Consider the following 12,793-nt stretch of genomic DNA (forward strand, 5'->3'; position numbering starts at 1 on the left):
CGCCCTCCCGCGCGGCCCGGCCGCGTCCTGCTCGCGCCCGAGCGCGCGCTCCTCCCGCGCCCGGAGCCGCCCGGGCGCCCGCGGGTGGGTGGTGGGCGTTGACGGGCAAGCTAGCGCCGTGGGATGGGGGGACGTGGGGGAAAAGGGCGGAACTATGATTGTCCTCGCGTCCTGGCTTGCACCTCTTGCTTCGGTAGAGGGCGATGGGCTCCCGGTGGATGAGGTGTGGTCGGGCAAGGGCCCTTCCAGGCAGGCCCACGCGTGTCCAGAAAGCGAAGAGGGAGGAGCGTTAAAGGGAGGCGGCCGAGGCTTTTTGTCCCCAAACGCGTGCCTTTGGGCATTCCTTGGGTGCTGCTCCCCGAGCCAGCGTCACCAGTGATGCACCACCCCCAAGTGAGACAGGATCTGGACCTGTGGCAGGGCGCACAAAACCTCCGCGGGAGCCGCCCTGACCAAGCCAAACCCTGCTCCGTTATGCTACAAGGCAACTTCCCTGCAGCTGCAGAACTGAAGGGGCAGGAGTGCAGCCATGCCCTCTTGAGCTGGGAGCAGTCAGGAAGCCCTGGGCTGGGGTCAGGTGCCAGTTCAACAAACTCCAGTGGCTGTCCTTTGGGATCCCCTTCCCAGGGTAGCTGGTGTTGTGGCCTAGTGGGGATAACCTGCTACCACCGGCAATCGGTGTGCCAGCCGTTCCACTTCCAAGCCAGCTCCCTGCTAATGTGCCTGGGAGGATGTCCCTGAGAGCTCTACCCACGTGGGGGGCCGGGAGGAAGCTCCTGGCTCCTGGCTCTGGACCAGCCCGTTTGGGGAGTGAACTAGCAGATGGGATTTGTCTGTCTTTTCCTCGGTAAAATTCTACCTTACAAATAAATAAGTTTTTTTTTTTTTAAAGATTCATTTCTTTTTATTGGAAAGGCAGATTTACAGAGACAAGAAGAGACAGAAAGATCTTCTATATACTGGTTCACTCCTCAAGTGGCTGCAATGGCCGGAGCTGAGCTGATCTGAAGCCAGGGGCCAGAAGCTTCTTCCAGGTCTCCCATGTGGGTGCAGGGTCCCAAGGCTTTGGGCCGTCCTCTACGGCTTTCCCAGGCCACAAGCAAGGAGCTGGATGGGAAGTAGAGAAACCAGGACATGAACTGGCATCCTGGTGCTTGCAAGGGGAGGATTTAGCCAGTGAGCCATTGCGCTGGGCCCCAAATAAATAAATCTTAAAAAACAAAACAAAACAAAACAAAACGTCTCTCTAGCTCCAGGATGTGGTGTATTTGTGTTCCTCCCCAAATTCACCTGCTGGAAACCTAATCTTGCAAGGTGATGGTGTTAAGAGGAGATTAGGTCCTCAAAGGGATTATCCCTGCTACCTTACAAATGACAGAGAGAAAAGAGAGAGAGAGAGAGAGAGAGAGAGAGAGAGAGAGAGAGAGAGAATTGAGAAGGTTCTATCTGTGAGCCATGGCTCTCCCTGCCCTGACTCAGCAGGCACCACTCTCCCAGCCTTCGGAACTGTGCCAGTTACAGATGGTTACAGATACATGTCTGTTGCATGTCAGCCCTCAGGTTTGGGCGTTTGGGGCTGGGTGGCCTCAGCAGGTTGAGACCATATGTAGCCATCCGGCTACCAGAAGTTCTCTTCACTTCGACTCGTGCGCCTGAAGGAAAAGACTCCCAGCCTGTGCTGGTGTGTGGGGTAGGGCCCTCTGCATGGCTGTCCCCAGGTTCCTGAGGTCTGTGAAGCAGCTGAAAGGAGAGAAGAGAGCATGGGGCATCCCCCAGTCTTTATTCTCCTCGTTGGTTAGTTTGTCCTCTAAGTGGAGGAGCAGGGATGGGGACAGCTCCGGAGGGGAGAGGGTAGGGCCCTGCAGCTGCTTCACTCTAGACGGGCCTGAGCTCTGGGCAGGAACAGGTGTGTGGGTGCCTTTCTGGAGGAGTGGGTTTGGTTTCGATGAAGATCTGGAGTGCCTGGAGATTGTGCCACTGGGAGGTGGACCAGGAGTATGAATCTCTAAGTAGAAAGTGGAGGGGGGGGGTCCTCTTTTTACTGGAACCCTTTTGTGGGAATGGTTGTGTCTGGATTGCTCTGGGCCCAGCCAGGCTGAACAGGTGCACCATCAGGGTAGAAGCAGTCCTTGTTTGTCTGAGACTGCCCTGGGCTATCTGTTCGTTCTCCGCTGTCTTCTGTCCTTCCTTGGTACCCAGGACACCTGCTGAGGCTGTGAAAAGCCACTTAGAGCGTGCTGGACCTTCCCAAAGAGTTGGGGTAATCGGCTGGCAATTACAGGGGCCTGGGCAGCCCCTGTGGCCTCTCATAGTTCCCACAAGTTCCCTGTTGCAGAGATTTCAACAACCAGGCCCGGTCACCTCTGTACCTGGCTCCCTTGCTTGAGCAGGTGTAGAAGCAGGGGCAGCAGGATCCTTCCTGTCTACTGAGTACAGGCCCACTGAACCCAGGAGCTGAGAGTCACGCAGGCTGTCGAGACTTTGAGGTCAGGACCTGACTCTCCCCACCCTGGCACCTGGCCTGAGCTTAGACAGGCTTGCCAGGAGAGCTGATCTTGGAGTAACTCCCTTGCCCACCCCAGGAAGGGGTATAGCCAAGATGGATTCTGGAAGCTTCTCTGATGGCTCTCCCTGATGACAGCAGCACTTAGCATCCACGTCATGGGCAAAGAGCATCTCAGAGAAGCCAGCGACAGTGGGCTGCGGAGGCTGTCCTAATTGCCAGTTCCTATGGTCAAGTTCATTATTATCCATTTGGGGCTGCTAGAGGAAGCCCAGGAGAACCAGTGTCTGAAGGCTAGGAGTCCAGCCCCACATCCTTGCTGATGCATTTTCCGATGACCTGAGTAAGCACGGTGGTGCTGGAGTGGGAGGGTGTCTCCAGATCACATGGCCCACTATCTCTGGAGGCCCAGGGTCAGTGGGTGCCCAGGCAGCTGGGGGTGGGGTGGACAGCAGGGGTCAGGTGCCCGGCTCCTCGGGCAGCTGGGCCGCATACAGCGCCAGAGTGTGGTGCAGGAACTGGTACTGCTCAGCTGTCTGGATCATGCCCCCTCTGTAGGTAGAAGCATAGGGGTGTGGGCCTGAGAGTTCTTAGCAGCTCAGGCTGGGCACCCCCAGTGTCCCCTCGGGAGAGCCTTGACTTTCTCAGCTGCCTGACCTCTGTGCTTTCTATACTTTGTTGCCTCTGATTCTCCCACCCCAGCCTTTGCTCAGGACTGGATTTGGAGACAACCTCTTCTAGGAAACTGGGCGGGGGAGAAGCTGGGAGGCTCAGGGTACACGCACAGAGAACACCTTTAATTCTAGGCCCCCACTCCCAGGCTCAAAATCCAACTGGAAATACTTTCCTAGGTGTCAGCTGTGCTACCGAGCAGCTCTTGAAGCAAGCGTGGCCCCTGGCTTTGCTTGGTGGCGCCATCCCAGCTATGTCCCACCAATGCCAGGCAGCACCGGGGCCCCTTGCAGTGGGCGGGTGCCTATGGACTCACCTATCTAGGCGCAGCTGGCACACGATGCCCAAAATGTCTACTTCCCCTCGCGCCTTCAGCTGTTGGCAGCCAATCCGGGTAGCGATGAAGCAGCCAGTTCGGCCGATCCCTGCACTGGACACAGCCAGGGACAGGGTGGGGGAACTGTCACCAGAGAGCTGGGGCCACTCCTTCTCTAGCAAGGCCTCCGGGTGAGCTGACCGATGCTACCGCTTGCTTGGTGCTGTAACAGGGGCTTCTGTGTTCTAGTCTTGCCCCCTGCACCACTGGCCACTCCACCCCAGTCCATCTCTGCCCACCCTGTCAGACTCCGTACCCTCCTGCCTTCTCTCTTGTCTCCCATGTTCCTTTCTGGTCCTTAGACCTGACCTGCAGGCCCAGCCCTTGTCCTCGCTGCCAGCAATGTCCTTGTTTTAGCATCTCTTTCCCTGGCATTGGCATATGCTATGCCCCCGGTCTAAATTACCTGCCCAGTTCCCTCGTCACTTGTCTGATGTGTGTTTCCAATCTTAGTATCACCTGGAAGTTCTTCCCAACCCGGGGAGCCTGCCCTGGACCCCAGGTCTGAGTTAGGCGACCGGATTCTGTATGCCCCCTGCCACCCTGTCCTAGCGCTCATCGAAGGCTGCTGCATGTCACTGTCTCATCTCCTGTCTTTGCCAGCAGACTCTGGTCCTCCAGACATCCCTACCCCCTTTCCCTTCATGGTCTAGGCCTGGGGTCCAGCCCTGATGTCTGGGTTCTGCACAAGTGGGTGGGAAGAGAGGCGCGTGGGAGCAGAAAGGCCATCACCTGCAGTGGACCACAATGGGCCCTGTCTTGCTGGCCGTCTCGGGGCTGTCCTCCACCTCGGCCACCAGGCGTAGCAGGGGCGCAGCCGACTCAGGGGTCTGGTGGTCTGGCCAGGCTGAGAAGAGGACGTGCTTGACCTGCCGGCACTCCTGCTGGTACTGGAGTGGACACAGGTATGAGATTTGGATCAGGGTATCCCTCCCTTTGGCTCTGCGGTTACTCCCTTGGTTCAGAGCAGGCGAGGCCAGCTTCCCTGCCTCTCACGCACTAGCACTAACCCCCCCACTCCCAACGCTGGAGACCACTGTCCTGGGAAAGGGAAGGGGCAATGTACAGGTCCTGGTTCTGCCCGCAGCAGGTACATGGCCACTCCCTCCATCTCAAACTCTTCACTTGGAAAGTGAATGTCTGGGTTCATGGATGAGCTAAGATGCCGATCAGGATGCTGCCACGTGGCATCCTGAGTCCTGGCTCTACTTCCTGCTATCATGGATCTTGGCAGGCAACAGGAGAATGGCTTTAAGTGGTTGTGTCCCTGCCACCCACATGGAGGACCTGGGGTGAGTTCTGGGCTCCCAGCTCCAGCCTGGTCCAGCCCTAGCTAGTGCCTTTCAAATTAATAAAATAAGTATTTTTTTTTTTTAAAGGCCAGTGGTATCTTGGTCTATTTCCCAGGATACTTGGAGGAAAATGAGTTAACATGCTTTGAAAATTAAGAGACACTAAATAGTATTAGAAGCATTTTGTAGTGCCTTTTAAAATTTAATTTAGATATTCAAACGTAGAGTGACAGAAAGGGAGAGACAAAGAAAGGCCTTTCATTTGCTGGTTTCCTCCCCAAATGGCCTCAAGTCAGGCCTGGGCCAGCTGAAGCCAGGAGCCAGGAACTCCATCCGGGTCTTTCATGTGGGTGTAGGGGCCCAAATGCTCAGGCCATCTTCCACTGCCTTCCCAAGCACATTGTAGGGAGCTGAAATGGAGGTGGAGCAGCTGGGACTCAAATCAGGCCCCTGCTGTGGGCCTCCCAAATGGCAGCTTAGTGCACTGTGCCTCAGCACCTGTCCCTTAAAGCTCCTTTGCACCTCTCTCGCCGCCTCTCTCATCCCTTCAGCTCACCGCGCACTGCCCACTGTCCTCGCCTGCAGGATCAGTGTAGCCTGGCAGTGCTCCATGCTGGGTTCCACTGTTGCCTCTGCCTGGCACACTAGCTTCCAATGAGAAAACCCCTCTGCACAAGTTCCAGGAACACCAATGATGGGCATGGGACCAGGGAGTGGCCTGGCCCAGCCTGGACTTGTACCTGGATGGTGAGATGCTGCACTGTGTACTCTGGGTGCTCCTTCTTGTCCCTGGTGCGGATCCGGAAGGGCCCGTAGGTCTCCTCTTCTGTGGGCCAGTAGTGCACGCATTTCTAGGAGGGAGGAGGCTGGGAGTCAGAATGGGGCGTCCCTTCCCTGTTTTCTACCTGCACTGGGTTGGTGTGGGTGGATTCAGCCACTGGAGCCCGCAGGTAGAGTGCTCACTTCAAGCCTTTTTTGGATCATGGGCTGTGGGCAGCCATCCCCGGGGCCCATGTCAAGGGCCCCTCTAGGCAGTGGAATTGAGGGCTGCTCTTAGTGTTCCTAGTTCCCAGGGCAGGCCCAAGTTCCCAATGGCCCTGTGTGAACATGTGTGTTAGCATGCATGTGTGAGCATGCGTGTGTATGTATTGTGAGCATGTGCACACGTGTGAGTGCTTACATGAGTGGGTAGAAGTGTGTTTGAGCATATGTGTGTGAGCACGTATGTGCGTGTGTGATGTTTGCAAGCACAAATGTGAGTGTGTGTGCGCAATGTGTGTCTCAGTTGTGTGTGAATGCATGTGTGTGCAATAGGTGCAAGTGTGAGTATGTACAGGTACATGTATGTGTGGGTCTGACTGCATGGGTGAGCATGTATGCGTGCTCGTGTGAATGCATGTGAGTGCAAAGGTGTGAACATGTATATATGGGTATTAGCTTGTGCATACATGTGAGCATGTGTGAGCCTGTGAGATTGTATGACTGTGTATGGATATGTGAAAGCATGTATAAGAGCATGCATGTGAGTTTGTGTGTGAGCATGTGTGTTAGTGTTGTATGACTGTGTGTGAGAGCATGCGTGTGTTGTACAAGTCTGTGTGAGTACGTATGTTGCATGAGTGTGCATGAGAGCACACACGTGTGGTATGAGTCTGTGTGTGTGAGCTTGTGTGTGTTAGTGTTGTGTGTGTGAGCATGCGTCTGTGTGTTAGTACTATGTGAGCGTGTGTGTGTGTGTGTGTGTGTGTGCATGCGCGCACAGGCTAGGACTGGGGCATGCCTCCTACCTCCTTGCTCTCCTGGAGCTGCGTGAGCATGACGATGAGGAACACCTCTTCTTGCCACACCATCTCCCAGAAGTCTGCCACAGTATTGGGCATGGGGCCCTGCGTGGCAATGTAGACCTTCTCCTTCCCGTCATAGCCCTGGGGAGAGGAGGCCCAGGACAAGGGTGGGTGGGTGGTGACTGCAGGTGCTGGGACGAGGGTAAAGCCACACGCATGCACCGCGCGCACACACACACCTTAGAGTTCCGGAGGGAGGAACATCTGAGTTCAGTTTTATTCTGTCATTTCCTAGCTGTGCTGCTGCTTAGCCTCAGTTTTCTCATCTGTAAATTGGGTATTGTGATGCCTGTGTTGCAGGAAGCCGATGTGGGTTCAGGCGGTGAGTGATTGAGAATCTATCATTTGGTACATGCTCTTTGCTGTCCTGCTTTTTTCTTTCAACACAAAATACCCAACACGGTTCCATGTTTGCTGAAGGAGTGCTTCATTGCTGCCCATTACAGCAGAGGCCCATTGCTTTTGCCTATTCAGTAGCAAAATGGTTCCCAGCCTGGCCTCCTCCTCTTTAGGCTCCTGGCTTCTGCTTCTCACCCATCTTTCACCATGTCTCTGCCCACACAGTGAAAAGCAAAATCCCTGACTGCCCTCTACCCACACCCTGAAGCAGGCAGCTCTTTTTCCTCTAACCACCCTAAGCCTGTCCTTCCCACCTCAAGCCACTAGGGGGCACTAATTTCCCACCCATTGCAGCAGTCCAATATGCATCTTGCCATTTTGCTGTCATGGCTAGACATGAGAGAGAGAGAGAAAGAGAAAGAGAGAGAGAAAAAGAGAGAGAGGGAGAGAGAGAAGAAGCTTCTGTTGTCTTCTCTGTTTTCTGGGTTGCTGTCTTGGGGCCTATTCAGTGTCCATCTCCCACCCCCAAGGAAGAAAGGGTGGGGAGGTCGCCAAGGAGGGAATCCATGGCCCCAGGACACTGTCTGATGTCCTCAGGTGTGGTCCCAGCCCCTCTGCATGCCGTCACGGTGAGCAGCCAGACCACTCACCCGGATGTAGTTGGCATTGATGTAGTCTCCATCCTCCTGGCTTTGGGCCCGGCCCAGACAGACACGACTCTGTGGATCTAGAAAGTAAAACTCAGCCAGGGCTGGGGTCAAAAGCTGACGGGGCAGACTACCACAGGTTCAGGGATGGGGGGTGGGGCAGGTCCCAGGGCTTATCCCTGCTGTTAAGTGGCACAGGTCACGGTGGGGCTGGCTCAGTCATTGCTTGGAATGTCCTTGTCCCATATCCAAGTGTCCATTGGAATCCCGGCTACCCCATGCTTCTGATCTGGCTTCCTGTTAATGTGCCTGCGAGGCTGCAGATGAAGGCCTGCGTACAGGACTCCCTGCCACCCACATGGGAGACCTACATGGAGTTCCTGCCCCTGGCCTTGTTCTAGTTATCGTAGGGATTCTTCTCCATCTGCCACTCTGCTTTTCAAACACGGCTGAAAAGGAAAGGATTTGCTATGTAGACAATAGGGAGCTATGGAGCATTTTTGAGCAGGGGAGGAACAGGATTGTAACAGTCATCCGGGCAACTTGTTTGAAAGGTGCAACAGAGGGGAGCAAAGGCAGAGACAGAGTGGCTGTGGTCAAATCATTCTGGTCTTGAGTTGAAACTAACTGTACAATGTTGGTTTTGTTTTGTTTCTTTCTTCTAAAAATATTCTATTTTTTTTAATTGGAAAGGCAGATTTACAGAGAGGAGACAGAGAGAAAGATCTTCCATCTACTGGTTCAGTCTGCAAGTGGCTGCAACAACCAGAGCTGAGCCAATCCAACGCCAGGAGCAAGGATCTTCTTCCGGGTCTCCCATGCGGGTGCAGGGTCCTAAGGCTTTGGCCCATTCTTTACTGCTTTCCCAGGCCATAAGCAGAGAGCTGGATGGGAAGTGGAGTAGTTGGGACACGAACCGGCGCCCATATGGGATCCCAGTGCTTAAAGGTGAAAGATTGGCCTGTTGAGCCATTGCTCCAGTCTCTACCTTCTAAATAAAACATAAAGAAATCTTAAAGAAATAATCCAGTTACTAGAAAAGCAATGTCTGGCCCATTAGCTAGCCCATTACCTGGCTGGCCAACAACTAGCACCTGCCAAGGTCACTACTGCTGCTACTTTTGTGATTTGGTCCTCTTTTCCCCTGGCGGGAGGCGGGAGTACTGTTATTTTTTGGTCAAAAGATGATGCCCCAGGTGAGACCAATCCTGTGCACCTGCCAGCCCCAGGGTCAGTGCTCCCTCTCTGGGTCTGGGATATAGCCCTTACTTGGCAAGATGGTTTTGTAGCGGTCCTTGGAGGCATGGCCAGGGATATCCAGGTCCTCGGGGTTTACGAAGTTGGAGGGGATCTTCTGGCAGGATAAGACGATATGAGTGAACAGCAGTGCCCTTCCTAGTCCCCTCTGCTTCCCCCGCACACTTTCCATGGTGGGGGTGCCCCTGGTTATACCTTCCTGGCATGGGAGGTCTGGATGGGGTGTAGGGCAGATAGAGGAAGTGTGTGGGTGGCTTTCCGCCCTAAGCCCCAAACTGCTTTTCTAAGGAGTCCTCAAGAGGAAACCCAGATCCCTGTGCCCGGCAGCTTCTTCTGCTGGGCAGAGGGGCCCAGTGAGAACCCTGAGTTCTTACCAGAAATTCTTCCTCCAGCTGTTGGGGGCTGGGGGGCTGGTGCTGCAGGGCCCAGCGGCTGAGGGGGTGTCCGGCCGTGCGCAGAAAGTGCAGGCTGACCTCCCGTGGTGTGTTCACTGAGCAAATGGGCTCCACAGCCCCCAGGGACCGCACATCCAGCACCAGGGCCACGTTGGAGCCCCGCCTGCAGGCACAGCCCACGAGGAACCCAGTGAATACCCTGTGGCATTTGCTATTGTTTCAGTTGGGGCATAAGACACGTGCTGCCTAATTTACCCTTGACCCAGAAGCCTGGTAGCTTCCAGGGGCCAGGCCCTGCTGCACGCTTTTCTCCTTGGGTCAGTCTTAAAGCCCACAGCTCTCTCCACCTGCCCACCCCTTGCCACGCCCATCCCAATTCCCGAGACTCAGATCAATCTCACCACGAAAGCCCCTGGTCTCACCCAACCCTACCTGGGATGTAGGGAGTGGGTTCTGGGTTGACATGAAACCCTATGCCCCAGACATGCAAATGAGCCGTGCTGGTTTCCTGTCCACATTGCAGCCCACGCTGAAGGCTCTGTGGACTGGTGTTGTTGGAGCCGGTATATACGTCAGGGCAGGGGGGGCCTCCTCTCTGGTAGGCGCTCACCTTTCCTGCAGCCGCACGTGCTTCTTGGCAGGTGCTTTGGCCGGCGGAGGCTGGGTCATGGTTGCCCCCAGAGGCAAAGTCGCTGGCTGTGCTCTGGAGCGCCGCCCTGCAGGCCTGGACCATGCTGAGCGGCGGTACTGGGTTCAGCTGGCCATGGTGTCAGCCTGGAAGACAGGGACCCTCAGTGGCTGACTCTAGGCCACCTGCTGTCCCACAGCACTTCTGCCTCCCTGGGTGGGGGAGGTGTCTGTGTTCCCTAAGGAGTTACCTCATTTTCACCATGGCAATGTTTGGGGGGTGGGGCCGTGTCTCGTTGGCGGGTGAGAGGAAGGGTGTCATGCAGGCTGGAAATGAGAGGTGCAGATAGGACAGTCCACAAAAGGAGGGGAGAGGAGAGAGGCCAGAAGCTAAGGTACCGGGGCTGGAAGCTGGGGTCCCCACAACAGAAGGTGAGGCATGGAAAAGGAAACCTTTACAAGGTGCAAGGGGGAAGACCCACAGGTGTCTGCTCGCTAAGGAGACCTGGTGGCCTTGGGCCACGGGGGAGCTGGAGACCCAGGCCCACTGGGTTGCTGGTCACTAGCAGGGTCTGCTCTTAACTGTTGGCACACCCACTCCCGAGTTCATTTCTGGCTTCTGGGGTCTCTGTCCAGGGAGGTTGGCCGGGGGTGCTTCCTTCCTCCTGCCCATCCCCCCCCTCGTCTCCCGCCTCTGTAACCGTCACAGGAAATGGCCTCACCAAGCTCTTGAGTGACAGCGCATGAATGAGGCGAGAGCTGGGGGCATAAGAGGGGGTAGGGGGGATGGGAAGGGACCACCTCCTCTTGAGGTGGGGGCAGCCCCCCAGTCTCCTCGAGCCAGGGTGCCAACTGCAAGGTGGCATGGGTGTTAGAGCTATGAGCCCACAGGACGGAGGTGAGAGGGAAGAGCATAGGCCCTGGCAGGTGTGGTGGCAGAGGGAGCCTGCCTGGCAGCAGGTGGGTGCCTGTGACCTCAGCTGTCCTACGGCTCCCTGTGGCTCCCAGCCCCGGGGTGGCGGTACCAGTACCCCTTCCCCACCAGACACGGCATATCTCCCCCCACACCCTGCCCCGCTCACACTGGCACACACCCGCCATGGACGTCCCCTCCCGGACTGCTGGGGTCTCAGCCACCCCAGAGCTCCCCGACTAGTACTCACTAAAGCAGCCTCTTGCCAGCTGTCTGTCTGTCGGTCTGTCTTTGAGGCCGAGGAGGCTCCAGGAAGCCAGCTTCCTCCCTCCGCCCCTCCTCACTGCCACCCACGCACACCCCAGCTGCATGCTGCCCTCTTGTGCCTGCTGCTGTCACCACCAGGGGTCCCGTGCCTGCTGCCTGTGCCCGCCAAGGCTGAACGTGCTGTGTCTCAGCTCCTTTGCTCTCAGGATCCAGGCCCTGGCAACCTGGGTCCTCTGGTTCCTGAACTCTCTTTCTCCAGGCCTTGGGCCTGTCCCAGCCATGCCCCCAGCTCCTCACTGTCCCATCCAGCACCCCAGCTTGCCCCTGCTCTACCGGCTGCAGGTTGTTTTCCACACCTCTGCTTCTACCCAAAGTCGTCTCTCCGGGTGACCTCGCTGCTCCAAGCCTGGGAATTTGTGGCCAAGTGCAGGCCACCTGATGACAGAAGAGCGAGAATAATGGCAGGCAGAGACTAGGGGTAAGGAGAAGTTGAGGCAGGGACATCCGTGTTCCGTAACAGAGGAGAAGCACCTCTCTAGGGTCCGCTGAGCCTGGCTCCAACCTACAGTTGCCTCTGGTTTCAGCTTAGGAGGGTGGCAAGGAGCAGACCATCTCAGGAAGAGACTAAGAGGTGTGTCCTGGGCCCGGCCCCAGCCCTGGCCCTGGCCTTGGCCCTGGCCCTGGCCTGGCCTCCTCCGAGGGCCATAGCAGCCACTATGCAGACTTACGGATGGCAGACAGCCTGACCTTCACGCCAGAGGACTCCCACGGCCTTCTCGCTGCAGGGGGCTCCTGAGTGCCTGGAGCCTAGGGAGTGGCCCCCAACTCCAGGACCCCACTGACCCCGGCCCCAGCTCGGCCAGCACCCTGGCTGATCCATGCTGGCTGCCCATTTGCTGGCACCTCGCAGGGCTGTGAACTCACTTCCCTTCCACAATGTGCATTCGCTTCTCTTCCTCCCACTTCTCTGATTCAGCCGTCACACAGTGACAGCCGCAAAGAAATGTTGCAGAAAAGGCACCCCGAGGGGGCGGTGGGGAGGGGGCTGGCCTGCTGCTGCTTGCTGGGGAGAAGGTTAAGGTGAAGGATGAAGACTGAATTTTGGGGACTCAGAGGCCTCCCAGGATCTGCTCTTGCTCTGGGCTCTGTCAGAACCCTGCAATGCCTGGCTCCTCCCTGGGATCTGAACCCCTCTGTGGAGCAAGCGTGTGTTCCCAGCAGGCAACTGGGGACAGCTGGGGCAGTGCAGACTCCGGTGCCCAGGTCAGGGTGGAGGGCAGCAGCCTGGGAGTCCCTAGTGTCCTGGTGGGCAGTGACTGAGGTAGGCCTCCGTCTGAGCCCCCATTGGCCAGTGCTTCCATTGGTGGCGGTTTGAGGGGGGATGCCTGGGAGAGAGGAGGGGCCTGGAGGTCCTAGAAGGAGGATTGGGCTTGTTGAACAGGAAGCGAGGACACCACAGGGCTGAGGGGAGGAAGTGGTGAGCCCCCCCCCCGTCTGCCCCCCTTCACGGGTAGGCCTGGTGCCCCCTGGTTTCCAAGCCCCAGAACATTCAATGCCTCTCAGTGGCTGGTGCCCGGCAGGGGTGTGAGTGGCTGGAAACCGAGCTTTTGGGCAGACAGCAAGGATGCTGGGAAGGCAGGTGGTGGGGCTGACATCAGGGT

General features: G+C 56.8%; 1 protein-coding gene across 1 annotated transcript; it reads right to left on the bottom strand.

Annotated features, from left to right (window-relative positions):
* Positions 1-1,238: 1,238 nt before the first annotated feature.
* PTPN7 (protein tyrosine phosphatase non-receptor type 7) lies at positions 1,239-10,058 on the bottom strand. The gene is given in 10 exon segments (XM_004578763.4): positions 1,239-3,055; positions 3,492-3,605; positions 4,284-4,441; positions 5,584-5,694; positions 6,631-6,768; positions 7,677-7,753; positions 8,943-9,027; positions 9,305-9,488; positions 9,936-10,045; positions 10,047-10,058. Coding segments are annotated over 10 exon segments (1,083 nt in total). The 3' UTR covers positions 1,239-2,961.
* Positions 10,059-12,793: the final 2,735 nt, after the last annotated feature.

The sequence above is a fragment of the Ochotona princeps genome, chromosome 10 (assembly GCF_030435755.1).
Source record: "Ochotona princeps isolate mOchPri1 chromosome 10, mOchPri1.hap1, whole genome shotgun sequence".
Lineage (NCBI taxonomy): Eukaryota > Metazoa > Chordata > Mammalia > Lagomorpha > Ochotonidae > Ochotona > Ochotona princeps.